This window comes from Micropterus salmoides, unplaced genomic scaffold (assembly GCF_014851395.1).
Source record: "Micropterus salmoides isolate LMB-PRFRI ecotype aquatic unplaced genomic scaffold, ASM1485139v1 Ms_hic_scaffold_5, whole genome shotgun sequence".
NCBI classification, from domain to species: domain Eukaryota; kingdom Metazoa; phylum Chordata; class Actinopteri; order Centrarchiformes; family Centrarchidae; genus Micropterus; species Micropterus salmoides.
The window spans coordinates 28,607,285-28,630,189 of NW_024044237.1; the positions used below are offsets into that span (position 1 = coordinate 28,607,285).

Consider the following 22,905-nt stretch of genomic DNA (forward strand, 5'->3'; position numbering starts at 1 on the left):
TTTTGATGGTACACTCACTTGTAATAGGGAGAATGACTTCTCTATCACTGCTGCTCCGGGCCGGGGGAGCTTTCTATGGCACTATGTAATATTTAAATCCCCGGCAGGATTTCTATCATGAGTAATGCTTTACGGCACCACAACAGATCAACAAAACTCTTCGGCAAGCAAGCTATAAGAAGTAGAAAAAAGTATAGAATGTACAATGGAAGTTCCTTGGAAGAAGCTAGCTCTGTATTCTCAGTATGGAAAGCATGGCAGAGGCTGCAAACAGACCGAAGATGATGTCGGAGGAATCGAGGAAGAGAAAATGAAAGAGTGACTGACCGAGCACGAGGCCGGACAAGGGTAAATCGGACTGGCATTAGGATGGATGTTGAACTGGCCATCTTTCTGTTGGACTATTAAGTAATAACTTATTAGCTAGCTTGCTATGTCTTGTGTTGTTGTGCTTGCTTGATGTTTGGCTGTGTCAGCAAAGTTGGCAAAATCAGCCAGAGGTTTCGGAGACAGAGGTTTAGCCACTAGCTATAAATCTTTTTTATAGCTAGCTAGCTAATTTTAGCACACTAAGGAGATACTCGGACATTGGCAACGTTACTGTAAGTGCTCTTGCGTCGTTTTCTGTTAGTTTGTTGGCTAGCTTGCCATCCAAGTTTCAAGCAACATTATGCTGCTGCTGGTGGACAGTGTTGGGCAAGTTACTCTGAAATTGTAATATATTACTAGTTACTTATTACTCCTTAATAAAGTAATAATATTACTTTATATTATAATATCTTTATAATATTATATCACCAAAGAAACTAGTGCTGAAACGATTCATCGATTAAATCGATTAATGAAATGCATTGACACAAATTCTTTTCATCAATGCTTTGTTTAAGTTCAAGTTCAAGACCTTTATTTGTCCCCGAGGGGCGATTAGTTTTGCTGCAGTAGCAAAGAAGTTGACATACAGTACATGACAACAAAGACGGCAACATCGATTAAAAATACAGGGTCAGACCAATGGGTAAATGAATACCACAACATTAAAAGTTTAATTTCAAGTGAGCTGCAGACGTTACCTATTCTTTACAGAGTTAAGCAGAGAGATAGCAGAGGGTACGAAGGAGAATTTATATCGATTTGTTTTGGCTGGTGGTTGACTGAAGCGGGAACCAGAAGGCAGCATCTTAAATTCTGCATGCAGGGGGTGAGAACTATCAGACATGATGACATCTGCCTTTTTAAGCACATGTCTATTGTACAGTTCAGTTAGTTTTATCTGCTGAATCCCAATGATTTTACTGCTAACTTTATTTACCATTGCTAATGTGTTTTTCCGTTTTAAACTAAGAGAAGCATACCAGCAAATACATGAAAAAGTAAAGACGGACTCAATAAAAGATTTATAAAACAATGTCATCGGGGATCTGTCCACTTGAAACTTAGCTAGCTTTAATCTATATAACTATACAGCACACTGTTTCGGACAGACATTTATTACTGTCGCACATCGCGCTTACGCTGTGAACATGACGTGATTATGATGGCGCTGTTTGCAAAGTGGAGGAAGAGGAGGGACAAAGAAATAAGTGTCCAAAGTATGGGATTATTTCAAGCTATAGAAAAAAACAACTCTGTAATGTTACGGCAGTCTAGTGTTTGGGGGTGTAATTGCAGATCGACGGACACACAGACGCACAAGTACAAATGCCTGGCTACGTGCGTAGACCCTACACAAGAGTATACATTAAGCTTTAACTGGGTGTCGGGGAGCTGCACCTTTTAACTCACCTCCAGCTCTCTCTGTAGCTCAGACAATCCCTGCTACTTGCGTGTGCTAATCCATCCTTTCACCCATATTCTTTGTCTTTATAATTGCTATCTTTATAACAACAAACAACAGCTGTTTCGTGTTCAGGATCGCTCATTTCGCGTTTCACATTTCACGTGTGTTTTCTTGACAAAACATTGTTTGGAGACCAGCGTCGGGGGACACGACACTGGCCGCTGTCAGCTCGTGTAGTGTGTGGCCCCCTATCACGATCAGTCACGTAGAGTCAGCGCCACAACGACTTCAAGCCGCCAAGCAAAAGTACTTCTTAAACGACGCATCGATGAATCGTTAAAATAATCTATAGAAGCTTTGAATACTAAAATCATCGTTAGCTGCAGCCCTAAAAGAAACTGTGTGGCAATGGGCTCTTGTGTATCAGACACACCACAGAACCACCAAGAGCCTTCCCCTCTTCACTGCTCTTAGTGCACTAGGGCCTGAATCCCTACTTACCTCATCAACAAATTGCTTTGAGGTGAATAGCCCTCAATTTATGAATTTGCATGTTATTCCTGCTTCAATTAATATTTATGGGCCATGTGCAATTCTCTTCCTGAGCAAGAAGCTGAAAAAGCCTCTAATCACTGAAGTCAAATTTGCCCTGTGGAACGCCCCCACTGACAATGAATCGGAGGTGGAATTTGTAAGTTTATATGTTTGTTTGAGCCCTGGCATCCACATGGTATTTAGTGTACAGAAGCACTAACACTTCTGCACTGGAAAATGCAACATGAGCCACAGAAAATCCTCCTGGCTGCTCTCAGAGCAAATTCCCCATCTTGTTCACATGATTCTTGGTGGTCTTGTTACCTGGGAAACACAGTGGTAATTGTGCTGTGAATAGGTGAATGTCATATTCTTTCCTTAAATGAAAAAAATAATATTATTCAGCTAAGCAAGCACCTAAGACTTTAAAACAATAAATAAGTTTACAACTTCTTGAGTGTTTTCTGTTAAAATATGCAAAGGACGCCCTTCTGATGGCCATCGTCACCAAGAATAATTAGTCCATTTACCAGAGAGAGAGGTGGCCCATCTGGAGTCACGGTGTGCCAACAACAACTTGGAGCTCAACAGCCTCAAAATTATTGAGATAAACATTGTTTTATGCTGGAACCTGCTTGCACATCTCCCCAGAAACGTCCCCGGGGGACTCCTCAAAAATAAGCCGCAGAGCTCAGAGCATGGCTAAGATGTTCCTGTTTTCTGGGATAGTATCTGCAACAACCTCAAATGGAATGACAACATCTCTAACACAAAATCGACCAAGACAGGGTTTGTTTTTTGGTCCTGTGGCAATTGAAGCCAGCTCACTGTCTCTGTGGGATTTATGGAATTTCTTATTAGTATTAGATTAGAATCAGAAGCAGCCTTTTTTCCAACACAGTGCTCCTCACTTATGAGTGGAGCCACCTGTATCATCCACTCTCCTCTGATAACCAGTACGGCCTTGTTAAAAACAAAATCATTTTAATCATTTTCATCACTTTAATCAACCAGCCTTCACTAAAAACAGAACCCCAAATTGATGTTCTCCTTTTTCACAAAATATAAAATTTGTGTTACAAGGTTTCAGGGAATTAGTTTCTTATAAATCTGTGAGGTGTACTTGTACAAAGCGAAAATAATTAATGCTTCATTTAAATACACTTTTAATTAATACATTCTTTATATATTAAAAAGCAAATGTCAGACATCAGGTCAAGTATATCATCTCCTCCTTATAAACATTTTGATCTAATGTGTTCAGCGAGGACATTGTTGCATTTGGTTTTGTTTGAGGAGTTCAATTTAAAGTGCATTTCCAAAAATCCACATGCTGTTTCTACATCCAATCAGAGCATCAAAGCTGGACTCGGTCCTGATTGGCCTCCCTCTATCTCAACAATTGTTGAAATCCTTCCAATCAGGCTAGTTTGCAGAACTGGAACTGGAAAGCCTCACCTCAGCAGGTTTGCCTCATTTGAATTACAGGACCTGCTGTTGTCTGTTAGCCAGGGTCCAATTTATGAGCAGGCTATACTTCAAATTCTTTTAATAAAACATTTTATCTGAAGTATTTGTTTCTAAAATAGCACAAGGTGTATTAGACCTAACCTGAGCTACATTATAGAACAAACATTTTGCAATATGGTACAGTTAACTTTAAACACAGTCCCATTTAACATAACATATAACAGATGCAGTTGTGCCTGTATTTGTCTTTGTACTAATGGGACTGCGAACTGACACTGGAAAAGTATGAGTGCACATTGTAGCTATTTGAGTCATTGCACCTGGCAGGTGAATTGGCGGCGGATGAAAGAGAGGAAGTGGTGGAAACACTCTCAGACACCTGAGGCAAGTGGCAGAGGGCTGCATCTGTTTAACTCACACACACGCACACCAAAAGCTGAAGCACAAGGCATACACTCTGGGATCAGGCCAAAAATGCATTTCCCAACAGGTCTACAATTAAACAAGTTGGTGATTGTTGGGATGAAATTGTTGTAAATGAATCCAATCGGCTAGAACTGTTAGTGACAACAGCTGAACAATTTATGTTTTTCTTGTGTAAACTGAGCAGATCTATCATGAGTACAAGAATAAATAAAAATAGCAACTGACTCTTACAAACAGAGGAGCAGCTAAGTTATAAAAAATATGTATATATACTAATTTTATGATACGAGATCATGAACGACAACAAATAACAAAACAGTTTAGTCAATAAAGGGACTGTGAATATTGATATTGATATGGCGCATTTATGACCTCTCCTCCAAGAGAGCACTCCCCTCTCTATTCACCAATAAAACACTGGTTATAGGATCTTCCCAACAACCTCATATTTCTCCTTATACAACTGTGTCACATTTCCCCTGCCTCCAAGCTGGATGAATACTTATATATCCGCTCAGGGAGAAAGGCACAGTGTAAAGATTAAGGGCTTGGATGACAAGGGAGGGCATGAGGAGAGATGAATCTGTAACGGGTTTATTGCTGTGGTCAAGATTCTAAAGGTTAGCAAGAAGTCAGCTTTGACACGCTGTAAAAAAGATTTTTTTTTAAATAAAAAAAAAAAAACCTTCGAAAGCCTTCTCATAGGAAATACTGCCTAAAGGAGGGGGAGAGGATGAGCATTGGTTTATCTTCCTGACCGAGATAAAAGCATTTCCTGTTTGACAGAATGAGCCAGTTTTGGTTCTAGCACAACAAAGACTTTGTGAACCAAGGTCTTCCTTAAAGTTCAAGTGTTTGGGACCGCTTCCTTTGTTTTAAGAGTTCAGCTCCTAAACTTGTGTTTCATTTTGATGTTGCCATCTGTGCTGGCCATTTGAACCTCCCTGCCTGTGTTTTAAAAGAAACCCCTGAGGTCATAAATTGGCTGACGTTCTGTGAACTGGGGATCAGAAATGCGGGGATGATGCACCACCCTCTGTCAAAAGGAAACAGACAGGAATGTCTTGATGGAAACTGTACTGGGGCCATATCTGCCTATCTGACTGGGAGCTTAGTCAGACATACGCTACTGAATCATATCAGGACATCTGCAATTTCTGCAAAAAGGAAAAGGCAGTGAAATAGAAATACCCCTGGCAGAGATGAAATTTCATACAGATTAAGAGGCATGTCGGCTTCATCACACTAGGCAGCTTGTCTATCATTGGTTCCGTTTGACCGAATGACATGTCTAAAGATTGTCTAATGGCACCAAAGATAATAGAGTCATGTTTTCTCTCCCTAGAACAGAAAGAAATAAATAGCTTCTGGCACAAAAACTACTGGTTTTCACATACAGGGGTGACAGCTTGTGCTGCACCTCCACATTTGACAATCACATAGTATTAAGTGGCAATATTTGGGCCAAAGCCTTGATGTATTGATAATTTTGTCTGGCTACATGGTTGATTTGTTCCAAATGCAGTTTTAAGATGTAAATAGTCCATAATGTCAGCATCTAATAGTCTTAACTTGCATCCACTCAAAGAGTCATGTGTAGGATGTGTAAATATCCTCATGCCAGGCTCAGGTATGTATATTTTCTCTGAATTGCCGCTCCAGAAAATCAAGGGGAAAGTTCTGATCTAAGCCCTCCGACGGTACAGATGTTCAGCCTTAAATGTCTGGTAATGTGAGCAGTTTACGGATAATTTTCACCTCCTGAACTGCTTCCAGACACAATCAGGGACTGAACTTTCTAAGTGGACCAAAGTGAGGAGGTAAAGAGAGGCCTTTTTTTAATTGTTACAGTGGAGCTGGTGTAGCCTGGAAGTTTGAAGGACAGATGTATTTTAAAAGGCTAGTAGCAGTGTGGCTTGAACTGATAAGGCTCAAGTGTTGTTAACTGTACAGAATTGTAAGAGTTGGAGAGAATGCATGGGTAAAAGCGAGACAGTAAGAGTGAGATGTAAGCAGTCATAAAGTGATTTGGGGTAGGTCCAAATCAAGCTTTAACTAAGTGACAGCAAGCCCAAGTCATCAAATCATAACTCTTAATAAACAAATTGCAATTCAAGATTACACACTTTCAGGTTTGAATGATGACCATTCAAATGGCATGGTTTATGGTTTTGACATTTTCCTTTCAAAGAGTTTTTTTCCATTGCTGGGACCGAGTCCCTTCAGCGCACAGGTCTAATAACTAAATATGCAAAGACTGACTATGACTGTTATTTATTTTTTATTGAGTTTTAATTGAGTTTATTGTTTTTGAATTAAGTTTTTTCCATTGCCAGGACCAAGTCCCAGCTACACATAGGTCTACTAACTAAATATGCAAGGACTGGCTGTTGATGTCTTGTTTATTTTTTATTGTTACTGGGTTTTGTTGAAGTCTCAAGTCTCAAGTGTCAAGTCAAGACCTCAGGGAGTCAAGTTTTAAATTAGTTAAATCCAAGTCCAGCCTCACATCCCAATTTTTGTGACTTACTATAAGTCTGACTCTTGACATGTGTTTGTTTAAAAGAGACTAAACTAGCTGGTGTATAGCTCTAATTAATATGATAATCTTAGTAATAATCTTAATCCCATAATCTGTCACACACTGTTTAATCTAATGATGTAATTTGGCTGTGTTTGTGATTTCAGAACACATAATCAGTGATAATTATTCTTATGTATGTGATCCAACTAGATTACAGTCTGATCTCAACCTTACCTATGCAGTAGCAGAGAATGATGGACAGAACCACAGCTATCCCCACAGCAATCAGGGCGGTGCACTTCCAGGAGCAATGTTTAGGCGACTTCTTGAACTTGAAAGCCCCTCTGGACAGGCTGTTTCTGGGTAAAGGGCGAGCCGGTGTGGAGTAAACTGTCCCGGTTGCCATGGTGTAACCTGGGGCCGCTGCACCAAAGAAAGGTGTCGTTCCTGTACCCGTTTTAAAAAGAAAATGCCTGCAGTGAAGAAAACAAAAACAATTAGGAGAAAAGATTCAATACAGCATCCCAAAAGTCATAGGCTTGATCTCTGCAACGGCTCACTGTATGTGTCCATCTTTGTCAAAATGTTATTTAGTTGGATAAAAGACCCCAATTTGTTCCTGTCCCCAATCTGCCCTCAACAGCCTGTAATAGTACACCCTACAACTGAAGAAGCTTCTTAGATGAGAGGCGAAACCTCTTCACACATCTTCAACGAAGTCCAGTTGCCCTTGTTTCAACCCTCCTTGGATAACTATGACCTGGATGACTGAGACACAGACATCCTACAATACCATTAACTCCCATGTGTATCACACTGTAAGAGGAACTGGGTTATAATTCTAATATTCAGTATCGTGACATTGGAAAAGGTGAACAAAAAGTACCTCATAAAAACAATCATCTCCCACTTGCCCTTTTACAACTGGGCCTTTGCTAATAGCCCATTATACCTGGGGTAATTAAGAGTGTTTAATCAAATGCACTATGGAGTGATCGTCCTATTAACTTTTAAACCCCACATGAAAAGCTCTTAAGTAAATGAATTAAGCCTTGTTGCCACTCTTGCCACTACTTAGAGATTAATACCCAAATGCCTCCAGGCTTATAGGGATGGCCAGGGAAATTGGACAGATTGACCATGCATTGCAAATGCTCATCCAATCCTGATCTGTGGAATTTGTTCATTTTTAAACAAATTGCCATTCAGTTTTGTTGATTAAGAACTCTTGTTTTCACATAATAGATAACTATAATTAAAGTCTTAAATCATTCACCAGGATTACTTTAGGAGTTGAGCATATGCATGACAGTAAAACATGACTAATTAAAAACACTAATAAAAAACTAGAATAAACTAGTTCAACACAACCCTTTTTATTTATTTTGAGGTTCACTCTGCATGAATTCTCTCCTTAAAACCGGAGAGAACCTGGCCAGCACCGTCACAATATCATTAGAATTAGAATAGTGTGGGTTGAGTGCCTTGCTTAAGAACACCTCAACATAGGTTAAATAAAGTGGGATAAGTGTTACAAATTCACTTGCTCGTCTAGGTTTACTCTCCTGCGATCTGCTATTACCAAATTAAAAGTTAAAAATACTTTCCTGTATAAGATGTGAGTTCAAGTGGTTTAAAACATCCACTAAAAACAATAATTTACAAAGTAATCTAGCAACAAAATATTGCCATTGCAGCAGTAAACAATTGCAACATATATAATATAAAAAATAAAAGTGAAAAAATAGTTATATAAATACCACTTTAAACAAACAAATGTTTACAACATCATGAAATAGTTTAATTTCAGAGAGTAAGGTGTAGAGAAAGCACCGCTCATCCTCCACTTTCTGCTAAAAGACTTAAATAACGTTTTAGACTCTTTTATGTGTTCTATAGATCCCGGGAGGAGCGGGTTACCATGGTAACCGCTAATTTAAATACACCAATAAACTGATAAAGCAGTGTATGCTCATCAATTATTTGTGCGGCATCTGTGAAGTTTCCATGTAAGTTTTGCAAAGGCTTTTTAAATCCTGACAGTGAATTTGTACTAAAAGAGCCAAAGAACAGCTAATTGGGTGCATAATCTGAAGCTCAGCAGTTAAGGACTGAAAATCCATGTAGTGACACAGAATTTCCCTGATTATCTGATAGGAACGGTGAGTCAAAAAGCTAGGGAAGCTGTATTATAGTTAATGAAAACTATTTAATTAACTATAATATTCTTTTAGTTGGACTAAATGTTGTTTATGAGGACTTTCAACTCTTAGTGGTCCAAAAGCATACTAATGAAGTAAATCAGGTATCTGTAAAATACATTTAACAGAAATGACACATCATAAACCTACACCATAATACATTGCTCATGTTTCCACCATGTTGCTGATATTTCAGCTGCCTCCTATCTCCTATGAGGTTATCTCTGGGCTAGAACCTGCTCTGATCAATTCTTGACTAAAAAGAACAAATGTCAGATTTGGATCGTCTGGCTCCTCAATGCCCTGACTGACACGTGGAGTCATGGACAGACAGGGATTCCTTTTAAAGGTTACAGTGTGTCACTGCTAGAATGACAATGCCCCGGTCGTCCGCAACCTTGAGAAGTTCAGATTCTTCAATCTGGAACAATCTGTGCTGTAGCTGCGGCAGAATCTGTAATATGCAGTTGGGTATGAATTGAGGTCAAAACTTGCACAACGTTGGAGGCGGCAGACGTGTAGTCAGACACAGGCAAATACACACTGCTATCTGGGGAGTTAAGTGTAAGTGGATGCAAGCTGATGAGGTAGACAGAAAGGGACGTGGGAGTTCATGTATGTGTGTGTTTGTGGGGAGGTGACTGCAAGTTGCAGAGATGATGTGGAGGCAATTTTGCCTGTAAATAAAGGTCTCACATCTACCTGGGCTTTTATTTATGCAAAGATATGAGTACATAATGTTCTCATGGCCTCCAAGTCGAAGACACCTGAACTAAAAACCCCAAAGGCACATCTGCACAGTGCCACAGAGCCTATGATAACATTGAAAACTGATAGAGAGGGCATAATTTAATATCTAAATAAAAACGTGTGTAACTCACTGAACAATCTGAATGAACATATATTTACCAGAAACATATGGCACACCGTGGGTGGTTTAAAACTAGAAAGTCAGCTATATTTCAGTCATTTATATTGTTTTTTACAAGAGAGTGAAACTGATTGTTGTCAGAATCTGTGTATACCAGTATCACCGAGACAAATCCCTGCACTGGACATTTTTTTTGCACTCTGCATTTAAAGTAATTCTGGTGCTGATGTTTTTCATGTCTGCCATTTTTCTTTCTTTTTTTTCCTAAAGAGCAGACTAAAGGGGTCTTAAGAGGAAATGCTGTTGGACATGATTAACAAACAGCGGACCAGTGTAAATGTCTACAGCTATACACACTGGATGACCGGCTGTAAATTGATTACAGCCAGTGTGATGCAACAAGACACATTACTATGCTAATCCAGCCAGTCCTAGTGATAGCAATGTTGTGAAAGAGAGAGAGAGAGAGAGAGAGAGAGAGAGAGAGAGAGAGAGAGAGAGAGAGAGAGAGAGTGTGAGACTGAGACGGGAAGAGAGCATATGAATGGCTGTGTGTCAGTGTGATCGCAGTGCGTTTGTGTGCACGCCTGTCTGCCCCATTGAGAAGCCTGTAACACAAAAGCAGCAGCCAGCCTGGTCTCCTCTGCTCTCACAACATTGCTTGTCATCAGGATGACATTTGAAAACATCCTCACAGAGGACAAAAGACTAAACAGTGAGTGGGTGGATTTGTCTACGACTAAGCTCCAGCTGAACGGGTGAGAGAGCACACTAGAAACAATGCAAATCGAAGCCCTCAGAATATGTAATCTGTCTATTAGCCGCTGTTCTGTGTTAGCATTAACATTTCAAGGTGAGAGCTGGAATAATCAGGGCGCTTTAATACACGGCCAAAAAAAAGGCTACAGATGTGGCGGGCTCTCGTTTTCACACTTGCTACCGTCGCCGTCGGTCTCCCCCAGATCACCACCTGCCCTCTCGTCAGGGGGCCTGCCAGCAGGTGCTATTCTAGTACAGCTAGCTCTGCACCAGTATGATGGTATTTCAGGCGAGCTTTTTTCCACCATTCTGCCCACGGAGATCAGCGTGGTGCCATCTTGAATCACTCGCTCAAGAGTGCTCAGATTGTTTGCACATGGAATTTATTATATTTAAGGACTTTGATAAGGTTTGGCATAAGAAGTGCTAAGCTCTAACTTACACAAATTTAAGGTGGTTTTTGAATGTAACTCTAGGCCTGAGACACTTACTCTGTGTCTTAATCAATTGTGGTGTGGACATGTTTCACTGCAAGCCAATTGCTGGTGTATTTTAGCAACTGCAGGTTAAATTTCTCTTGTGAAATGACTTTTTATGACCTATTCAGATTACTCTTCACCATGCATCCTTTGTTCATGTAAGCTTTTACATGTGCTAGCAAAAATAATCTGAAGCAGATGTACTTAATGTTGCCAGCAGCAGTGGTTTATACAGTAGCCTAAAATAAGCAATATATTGTAGAACTCTGGAATCACCACAGAAATGTGCTTGGCACTAAAGATGTTGGCAAAATAAATAAAAAGGAAAACACACGCGAAAAAGAAAAAAAATACATCTTGAGTATGACCACTTTGTCTACACCACATTCCACTTTGGCAGGTAACCAGCCATCACTGTAAGCTCATTTCTATTCCAAAAGGCTAGTTGGCTGGTATCTTACACATGACTAATCAGTCCTGGTGCAATCCTGACAGTGTGGCTGATGTACAAAAAAAGTTCAATTTTCCTCCTCTGGTGTGAAGCATGTCTCTGACTCATGATTTACATGTGCATCCCACACAAACAACTACACACAAACCAAATCCTATTTGGATTACCTCTGCTATTCTTTCTCGCACCCCCCCCCCTCAAGGAAAATTCCATCAGGAAAATGTACTGTCTGCGGGACACTGTACCACATGATGATTTTTAGAGCTGAGACATAATTTCATTTCACCAAAGGACTCACTTGACACATGAATCCAATGGGGATTGACAGTACATTTATAACTGCAACGTGTGGCTGGGCAAGCCTGCAAAAGATTCATTCTGAAATGTCATAAGGACAGTTCGAACTGAATCTCATTGAATGTAAGTGTAAAAAAAAACCCAGCTGAAGTGGGATCCAAAGGACATGCATATGTAAGAGAAGACAGCTACCTGTATCTTATCTAGTGGAGCATTTACAGAGTGACATAAAGGCGTCAAAAATACAAATTTCACACATACTGGTAAAGTCTATTTTAAACAAAGGATTATGTACTGCTCTAGAATAATTACCGTATATGTGCATCGGTCTCTTAAGGGACATGGCAATTCATTTTGTAATGACATTCAGTGGAATATCTCTAATTGAAAATATCACACAAATCAATTTCAGTGAAGCTGTGTGGTTAGTACGGGAAACCTGAGGAGTTTATTAAAAGTACTCCATATACTAAAGATCTGAATGTCTCCTCTGCACTATTGAGCCCTTTAAATGGAGTGCTCTTAGCCTGCATATAGAATAGCAGAACAAAAGCTGAAGTAGAATAATTTCAGAGAATTAAAATTTTAATTATTCTGATTCATTGCTTGTCATGGGATCAGGACCGCTCCCAATCCTGTGTATGTCATTGTGTTACTCAAGTTTGTGTTTCAGTTCATTAGAGACAACTTATAAATGTTCTTCAGAATTGCTGGACTTTTTGTGTGTAAGTATGGACTAAGTATTGTTTTTGTCATACACTGTATTTGTGTTTACCCCCACAATATACACTGTAGCCGGGTCCAAGTTGCAATACATTGCATTGATGTTTGTTTCATTTAAGTAAAAAATTAATAAAGACCTGTAAAAGAAGGTCCGATACACATGTATTTGATCTTCTTAAATTGAGGGAGTATATGAGCCACAATCAAACTTGGTGTCTTCAACACAGCTTTGACAGTACGATCACAGAGCAGTGACTTCATTCACTCACCATTTAATAATGAACTTTAGTTACAGTAGTGGTTACTGAGAGCAGCACTTCACTCATTTAAAAAGAACACTGAAAGCTATTCACAGTGAAAGCTAGTTGGTATGAAGTCAAATTAGCAAACCTCTGCTTGGAAAGGTTACACAAACGTAATAATTACAGCTAATTGCTGAAAAGGAGGTAATGCTGTCAAATGAGCACTTTATTTTCAAAGTCATGTCACAGGAAATATATTTAAGAAGAAGATCATAACATTGTGATATTTGACATTGTGATATATTTTCTTAATCAACTGCCTTTTACTAATTATTTACTGTCGGCACATCAAGAAAAAAAATCCATGTCGAAGTTGAAGAAGAAATTCACCTCCCGGTACCTGAGGCCAACTACATATGTGCTGTGCCAGGACTTTGCTGCCCCAAAACCCCCTGAAGGCAGCCTAATAAATACTTTCTGGAGCTTCTGTTTACATTTCCCAACCTGGTGGTTTTCTTGACATCTGCAATTATGTGGTGAACCAGGTCTTCCCTTTTGGCCCTGTTGGTTCACAGCAGCCCTCTGTTCCCACCCACTGACAAGCACTTGATTTAGAGTCCACTGTGGTGATAGTGATTTATGCCTCATCTGATGATAGGTGTGCACATATTGTTTAGTCGATACGGCTAAGACAGCTCAAGGTCATTGCGCGGTTAGTATTCAATCACTACATCTTCCCCAGAAAGTGAAACTGTCGCCACATATCTCAATAGATTCAGTCAGATCATAAGAGGTTGTTACTCCATGCTGCCACAGAAGAAATTCAAAGTTTACATTCATCTAAGCCTCGGAAAGGGTACGCTCTGCCAGGGAAATATCAGGCTAGAATGCAATCATCTACTCGAGGCCATTTCTGAGTCAGAGCGCAATGTACCACACTTCATTAGCCAGGATATTTTGAGCTCACTGATTAAAAGAGATGTAACTGATGTTTCAGGAGGAAAACTTGGCAAAGGCTCTTATGACAAAGTAGTATCTTGCACAGCAAATTTTGATATAACACACAATCCGCTTACCAAGTTCCTTGTTAAGTTATAGCCTCTTTGATTTGAACTGGCAAGCTCTCTGATATCCACATAGTTCCCTCTAATCATGCATCGTCCTTCTGAGCGTAGGTCTGTCTAATTTAGTAATCAGCCCTCAATCGTGGTGCATATAAAAAGCAAAAAACATTAACACTTGAGAAAATTATTCTCAAAAGAGGTGAAACAATAACCATATTTTTCAGTCTCTGCAAGCACATAGTTTGTGGTGTGACAATTTATCCTGATGAGGTGTAGTCCTTAAAATAGGCCTGAAAATCAGTCAAACTTAAATCCTGGAGCGAATTATCATTTTATTATGTTGGAGTAGCACTAAAAACATTAATAAAATCAGTTGAGAATTATTGTTTACTTTGTTCATTTTTCCCTTGCTGTTTAGTTTTGGGGAGGATGTAGGCTACCAACTCATACAAACTGAGCTTCCACCAGAAAGCAAGAAATGTTTAACAGGTTCATGCAATCTAATACTAAACATCATTCTGCCTAGATGGGCGATGCTTAGTTGTGTGCTTCCCTGAAACCCTTGCAGGTGTAAAGGTGTGATGGAGCCACAAAAGTGCAAGCATTCATATAAAGCTGGTAATTCATGTTTGTCAACAACAGACACACTGCCAGTTCAGTAACTGTTAACCCTGACGGTGAGTCTCAAAAAAAAGGCCAGTAGATTTCGGGGTAACTAAAATGAAGCAAACAAGTTTTTTAATTAAATTAGAAAAATATAGTTATAGCTAACATTTTTTTCTCTTGATTTTCAAAATTAAAATGTAGAAAATTCAAATATAGCATAGGTCTTCAAACGTTGCTGAAACTGAACTGAAATTAAACTAAATATTTTAAACAGCAGCGTGGCCCCGCTCATTTACAGTTTTCTGAGTCAGTGAAAATGGCTTCATAATAACACCTGGACCTGAATTTCCCAGGTCTGTTGTAGGTCCTTGTGGGTCACTCACCTGCTCTCCAGGGCCACATTGCTGCCCAGGACCCAGCTGTCCTGCAGCTGGACACATTCCGCCGTACTCTGCAAGTCGGCCGCCAGGCCGGCTGTGGGTGGGGGGCTTGGGCTCCTCTGATTGGCCAGTGAGCTGCGACTCAGGGACGTGATAGACGGGTGCTGCTTGTGTGGTGGCGGGGCTGGTGGGAGAGGAGGTGGGCCCTGCTGACTAGATAGATGGTCACCTGGAGTGAAGCAGAGGGACAGACACATCAGAATATTAATTTGTAGTTGCAAAATAGCTAATTTGTTTTGCTGATTAAAATTACACCTAGATTCAAGAGACTGGATTGCTAAGAGACAGCAGATCCAACCACGCGTCTGCCTTGTATGTAAGATATGACAGCATACAGCCACCTAACAGACCCAGAAAAGTAAATACAATCAAGAGCAAGACATTAAAATGAGCTGCAACCACTGCAAAAAGAAAGGGAAATAAGAGCTGCTTTTATGGTGACACACATAATAATTGTCGCAAAACGCCACACGGCTGACAGTTGGGTTCTCTTAAACAGAAGGTCACTTAGAGAGGCAGCTGTTCTTTTATGGGCGCTTAACGCAATGTTTCACGTTTGATTACAGCCAGAGAAGACTCTCAAATAACTAATGACCAGAACATCCATTAGAGCTCTGAGAGAACAGGTTTTCCAATTTCACACAAAGCTGTGTAATTGCCCCCCAGAATGGCATGCGGTGATTATCTATCCATCTTCCCTGTTTAAAAGGTAAAAACCCACAGTGCTGACAATTCTGATTTGCTCCAATGAGCCCCAAATGGGTATCGTCTTTCTTGCCTTACAGAGGCTTGGAGTAGACTGAGAAAGCCGGCAGTTGCGTCTTTTAGGAGTTGTTGTTTTTGCACTGACAGCATGAATTTTTATAAAGCCTAAAGGAGTTAAATTTAGAGCATATGAACGCTGGAGGTCAGTTCTGGTGCTTGATATAACCTTTGCTTTCTCAACCATGCATGAACACCTTGTGGACTTAGCCATGGAACAAAATCAGCTCTGTGCTATTGGCTAGACAAAACAACTTCATTAAAAGAACACTAGTCATTGTTTTGAAAAGATTTTATGATCATGCAAGTTTTGTCACTGCTATGTTCTTGTGCTTTTTAACTGTGCCCTATGCATAAAAGAACAAGTAGTTTAATGAAGGCAAATTTGCCGTGGTTCAGCAGTAAACATGTATGACATTCTGAGCTAGGAAATTATTTTCACTGCTTTGAGGTAAAATCCTTAAGGCTACTGTTCATGTAGGGTATTGGAATGGCTGAAGATTATTTCTCATATTCAAAGGAGGCATACATCAGAAATAGATTGTAAGGAGTACCAAAAGTAAAACTGTTCTCCAAGAGTTAATTGCAGGGAGAGTGGCAGCTTATCAGGGGCAGGTTGAACCAATAATTTTTGTGACAGAATACAACTTTAGAACATCCATTTCATCTGTACAGACAGACAGACAGACAGACAGACAGAGATAGACATACTGTAGATACATAGATACACAGAATGATGAAAAATGAATGGTGTGGAGCAGAACCAGGAGTTGACAAGAGTGAACAGTGCTGGTGCAGAAGGCCATTCTAAAATAATTAATTTCCCATTACAGTTTGATCAAACCCAATCAAATTTGATCCCCTCATCACCCCACACCACCTTGTTCAAAGTCAATTCTGAATCCTAACACATGAATTTCCTGTGATCAACTGTGGAATTGGCATTTGAAAAAAATAAGGCTGCCACAACTTAGTGATAATGAATACAAGACATCCCATTCATCTCCTGGGCTACACTGTGAGCCCTATTAGAAAAGTGCTAAGTAGGCTAATAGAAATGTGGATTATCTACCAACACTGGCTGCTTTTACTCCACCTACGGGCCTCATTCCACTGTTTGAGCTCCCAGCAGCCACAAGCTCCACTTTACATCAGAAGCATTTTCTTATAAAATCAGCACACACTAGTGCAACAGTACAATCCCAATGAGGGGGTAAAGGGAAATGAAGCAGAGCGGACAATCAGATGGGCTCTGAAAAACACAAAATTATCTGATATGGCTCTAATATGATTATTTTGAGGAAAAAACATTTTTTGTATAATGACGTGAAAAAATTATCAAAAACAAAGTAAAAGTCCATTTCAAGTACTCAAATGAAATTATATTTCATTTGAAATAACTGCAGCAACCTTTTAAATGCACAATAACCACCTCTATGTAAAAACAGTGAATCTTAGTAAACAATCCACCCTCCTATTATGCATTACAAATAAAGATACATGACAGATATTGCACAAATCTGTATCCATTTATCTTCATGTCAACATATTGATCCATTGGCATAAAGTCAAGTCAACATCTTGATTGCCCTTGTTTAGTTTGCAAGCTGTTCTGCTGCTGCACTGCTTGCTTTGAAAATGCTGTACAGTCATTTCAAACCAATAAAAATATACGTGGTGCAGGTGCATTATGGTTGATGGGAATAGTGCCGGCACAGCAAGCACAGAGACGAGTCTCAACAAGCCCAAACACTGTCACTATCACGACTTTATGGTCAATCTTGAATCAATTTCTGATGAATCAACATGTTATAAGGCATGCCTGAACTGTAAAACAAAATGAACCATGTTTTCAGGTGAAAACACATGCAGAGCATAAGGTTCTCAAATACCTTCAAAGGCGAAAGGATTTGACATGGAGCAAATCTGACTGCATAATCCCACAAAGAACTAAAGCAGCATTAAACCCCATGAACTGAATTAAACCTACTATATACATACTTGGGAAAAAAGCACTCAAAAGCTTTTGGGTATAAATACGGTCTTTCACTTGAAACACTGTGTTTGAGTTAGCTGTGAAGCAATAAAGTGAAACAGTCAATCAGTTTTGGTTTTCTGTGAAGATAAAGAAGCAAAACAAAAGTCTAAACTACTGAAATGCAAGTCTGAGAATATAGCGTTTTAAAACAGAGAATGTTCAGTTGGTCTGAAAAGTGCACCTTACAAATATTTTCATCTTTATCCTCTGAATCTTTAAGACGCAGGGCTCTGCAGACAAATACACCAACCACGCAAGATCCAACAGCCTTGAAAAGCTGCTGATTATTTAATTTTAAGTTTATTCAGTTGATTCCTTGAGATTGTTGTTGATTTGGAAACACCCATAGTTACTACTGGTAACAGCAAAAACAGTTTCACACTACACATCACAGAATTTGGGGGGCAGCAAAACAAACTATTGTCATTTTAATAATGAAGTCCGAAAATAATTGGTATTTTTCCATCATTCTCTGAGCAACACCGATCTAATTTTATGCTGTACGAGGCATGAGTCTGCGAACAGCAGGCAGTGAAAGGAGTTGGTTACCTCGCTGACATGGTGGAGGTGTGCAGCCTGTTGCCTGCAGCTCTTCATCTAACAGCTCACTGTGGCTGCTCCTGACTGTTCCATTACTCCCTGGAATATTGTGTTGTTTTGTAGATGCATCTTTAATGAACTACAGCAGTCAGTGCGTGTTTAGTGTATGCAGGCCAGATATCTTCACAAGTCATTTTATGCAAGTCCAAGCCGAGTCGCAAGTCTCTTTTTGTGGTTCATGTTAGAAATAGCCACAGTGCAAGATGATTATTTCTTGTAAATGCACTCTGTTTTGCATGTTGATTATCTCTTATTTAGCTAGCTTTAATTCAATTATATTACTTATTCCATAAGTATAAACCATACTATGCTGCCTCGCCTAGTATTGTTGCCTGTATTTGTTGATATGGACATGTCACCAACTAAACCAATTGCTTTGGCATGTTATTTGCCTTTCCAATAGCTCAGGCAACCAATACCATATGATTATTCCTTAAGTATCTATCAACATAATCTTTACAACGCAAATAATGAATGTGGAGGGAGCAGCCCATTGTTGAATGAAGTAGGGTAACCCTTCACATCATGTGTAAAGCCCAGTAGGACTGTTTTATCCACCCATATTTACTCTCTCCCTTCTTACATTGTTACTTTAACATTTTCAAATGACAAAAATAAATAATTTGTTTTAATTTTATATAACTGTAATACAAATATTCCAAAGTTTAGTAATTGTCCTACTGAGGAAGAAGCAACAGCTGTGACAACTAATCTAAAAAGGCTTCTGAGGGGTAACTGCACTAGTCACCTTTGAGATATTATACAAGTTATGCCCTTTTAAGTATTGAGATCTGAAACTTGACTCTGTGTGGATTTTGAGTGATTAATTATGCAAAATATTTCCTCAGTTAAGGGGGTTTCTCATCCCTTTAATCTTTCTTTGTGAGGTCAAGATCAAATGGTGCAATAGTTGTTTTTTTTTTTTTAAAGAGACTTGTTTATAAGATTTCTCTGTGCATCAACCCATTAAGTGAATGTTGACCTTGCATGTCTGAATTTTTATCCAAGAATTAACATTTTAATTGCATGCTCCATTTCATATCCAACTGTATTCAAATACATTTAAGTAGTTCTGGTGTGTATGTTGTTTATTATTTGAGTATGGACCCTTAATATTATTTGACACCATGTGTTTTCTCGTGTACTCAATTTCCCTGCACGCAGTAGGTGTCAGTATGTTTGAGTGGTGTAAGGTGCTGTGCTTTCTGGTCTCCAATTTTAGGCGTGGGGTTGAATCCAATTTCTGATAAACAGTTTTACACTCAGGACAGAAGCTCCCTATGATGAAAACCTTTAAGTGATAACCTCAATGTGATTCCATGTAACTCAGTGAGCAAAATGTAGCACCAGCAGTGCAGTGATTCATTGTGCATTCTCTGTGTACTTCACTGGTTTCATAGGAGGTTTCAAAGCCACTGGGGCAAACCATGCTAAAATATGGATTTTTGGCACTGTAGCACTTTGAATTAGATTATCCACTGCTTCGCATATGTTGGATTGTGTGTGTGTGTTTTTTCAAATAAGCGCACTAAACAATGAGCCTTAAGAAAGCTTGGCATTGTCTTCCATCAAGACAGACCAGGAATTAAGCTGGCCTTTAATGTGCAGGCTCAGTCACCGGGAAGGCAGATGAAACAGCTGTGTGGTTCATGAGGTTTTGCTTTGAAATCAGATCAACACGATGCCTCCTTTGCATAATTCCTCAACGTCAGCTTGTCATCATATCCATCAGCAACATGATTTAAAGGACCTTTGTGATTAATACTGCATACCAGCTTCTGAAATAACAGACTCATTCCCTTCTTAATGATGCTTGCGATGTTTATCAAATGATGCTTAAAGAACCCTTGATGTTTTTACAGAAACACTTCCTGGAGTAGATCTTTGTTTGAGTTGCTTTTAATACTCTGGTTTGTGGTCTCAACATTGACTCATCACAAGAGAAAAGTTCATTGTGGTATTAGTGAACCAAAATGTCCATGAGCAGGAAAATACCCCACAATATGCAGTTTCCTTAGAAAACTGTTTTCTGTAAATAATATCCAAAATATTTTGGGCTCGTCCATTCATAGAAATTTGGTCAATTTTAAATAACTGTCTCAGAGGAAATCACTGTCTGCAAGCTGAGTTCAGATTTCACCACATTTTTCTTGAACTTTCTGATGCCACGTCTAGATAGTCTGATGTTTGGGCCTATTAGGATACTGTGATGTTCACTCTTTTGAAAATATATTTTTCTGATGAAAGCACTGACAGGCCTTGAGTACTGTGCATAGTGTTCCAATATTGAGTCGGGACACAATTAAAAGCCGTTTTGAACTCACTAAGCTTGGCAAGCTTGGTGAAAGCCTTTTCATATTCATTGTGTAAGTACTGCAAAAGGTCTTGTGCCATTTTACTCTCCATTAAGAGACTGATTCAACTGCTAATGGAACTGAAAGGGCATTTGCTTTGATTGGCTTGCCCTTCACCAATAGGAAAAATGCAATGTGTGTGCATCACAAGAATTCCATCAAAATAGATCACAGAATTTATTGGAGGGCACAGCTTTTCTTTTGCAGATTACTGTATTTATTTTTACATAATTACGTTAAAGAAATGTCACACCTCCGCTCTGCAAAGTTCGAATTTCAGAAAACACATAGTAAAGTAAAAAGAGAAACCTCTACGAAATTCCCAAATAGATTTTTACATGAAATGAATAATGGATGAATTCCATGATACAAATATGCTATTTGGCCAGGGTATGATGTTAATATATGTCAAATCAATAAATTCATTCTCATCAACGCTTAGTTTTCTATTTACCTCAGCACAGCTCTGGCGCCTGTTTAAAGGCAGTGGCAATGGTCTTTAGTTGAAAAAGAGACACACAGTGAAGCCCTTACAGTTGGGTAGGAGGAGTGATGTTGAAGGGGGGGCCGTACCCGGTGGAATTAGGGACCATTTGAACAACCTTGCCCTAGGTGAGTTTTGGGGATTTACTCTGCAAAGAGAGTTGGCAATTTTCAGGGGCTTGGGGTTTTTGAGAAAAAAAAGAAGCTGTGTGATTTCCATCATATTTCCTGCCAGAGTACCTTCGCTGCTCTCACAGTCTTGCCCACTCTTCTCCTGCCTTACCATCTGATCAAAGACCGAAATTTCTTTTAAGCTTTTTCTCTGCAGGGGAATGAGGATGTAACCAATATTTCAAGGATTACATAATCATTGCATTAAAGACATCATTCCATTTATCCATACATAATGTGCTCCTACACAGCCATGTCTGAAATTTATCAACTCACATTTGATGTAAACCCTAGACCATTCATCTAAAATGTATGATTTGTAAACACACTTACAAAGTTGAACCACTGAAGATGCACTGAGAATATAATCAGCTTCACATCACTTTTTGTCCATCTCTCTCTCCCTTTCTCTCTCTCCCTCTCCCTCTCTCCCCCAGACATTGCTACAGATGGCAGATCATCATACAGATGATGACTGCTTAGCAGTTCTTTCTGACAGCTCTCCGATTACATAGCAATTACACTCCTTCTCAAAAGCTGCTTTGACAATTAGCCTGCTGACAAAACACTTAGTTGTATTTATTCATGTGTGGACAGTTTTGGCTTCCTTGTTTGTCCAGAGAGATTGTGTTCACACCTAGGTAAATGCTCCAGTTTCTAACTTCGGCACAGGCACCGCAGTTTCAACAGTGAAGTACCGACAATATACGTAACGTATACGTATAGCGCTAAAACCCGGCACAGCCCATAGGAAAGTGTGCCAGTCCTCACTTTCCTAAAACACATTAATACTTCATTTGTGTTCACATGGCCATTAACTTCATCAACCAGTCACAATAAGTTAGTTTTCTATGCAAGTATCGACTTTAAATATGCAATTAGTATACATTTTCATCGTCTCGAAAAGTAGATTTTTACCATTTGGTAACCATTAGCAGTTAAAGTATGCCAAAAAGCTTCATGTTTTAAATGTGTCACAGTCTACAAATGTATAATGTTCTTGAATACATAATGACAATAGTATGGCTGCAAATAATAATATTTCCATTTGATTCAAAACTCCAGTGGCCACATGAAATTATAACAAGATATACACAAAACGTCAAGTACCATTTAACGTATATAATAGTCATCAAAGTGGAGTTATGAAACAAACACTGACAAAAGCCATCTTAGAAAGGTGCTGAGGGAAATCTAAAGATTGAATGTTTGATATTGAAGACATATCCTTTAGTAGTGGACTAATTTATTGTTTCTGCAATTTGGTGGGCAGCACAACAAGATATTGTTATTTTACGACCTTTTTAAATTGTTGTGTTAGGAAACAGTTGCCTGTTTACACATCCAACAGACATGCAGCACCATAAGCATTCCTTAAAAGCCATGTGTCCGGCTTGTAAATCTTCCACTGCCACACAATGTTGACCAGTTACTTGCTGGTGAAGACATCATATGACTGGACCAAAACAATAAAAACAACGAGCTGAAAGAATCAGTAGAGTTGAGGGAAACAGTAGAGTCGTATGGGTTAATTACTATAATTGAAAACAAATCCATTGTTAATATTAAAATATAGACTAGAGCAGCTAACAACTTATTAGTACTATAGCTACTGGCAACCAGTTACATTTCG

At 39.2% G+C, this 22,905-nt stretch overlaps 1 protein-coding gene across 7 annotated transcripts in view; it reads right to left on the minus strand.

Annotated features, from left to right (window-relative positions):
* Window positions 1-22,905, minus strand: part of si:dkey-237h12.3 (teneurin-3) — a 146,579-nt gene that overhangs the window by 69,046 nt on the left and 54,628 nt on the right. For all 7 annotated transcript variants that reach the window (XM_038699716.1, XM_038699715.1, XM_038699719.1 and 4 more), the window contains 2 exons: window positions 14,808-15,033; window positions 6,966-7,204 (listed from right to left, as the gene is read on the minus strand). In XM_038699716.1, coding sequence (XP_038555644.1) covers window positions 6,966-7,204; window positions 14,808-15,033 — 465 coding nt within the window. The remainder of the gene's footprint in view (window positions 1-6,965; window positions 7,205-14,807; window positions 15,034-22,905) is intronic.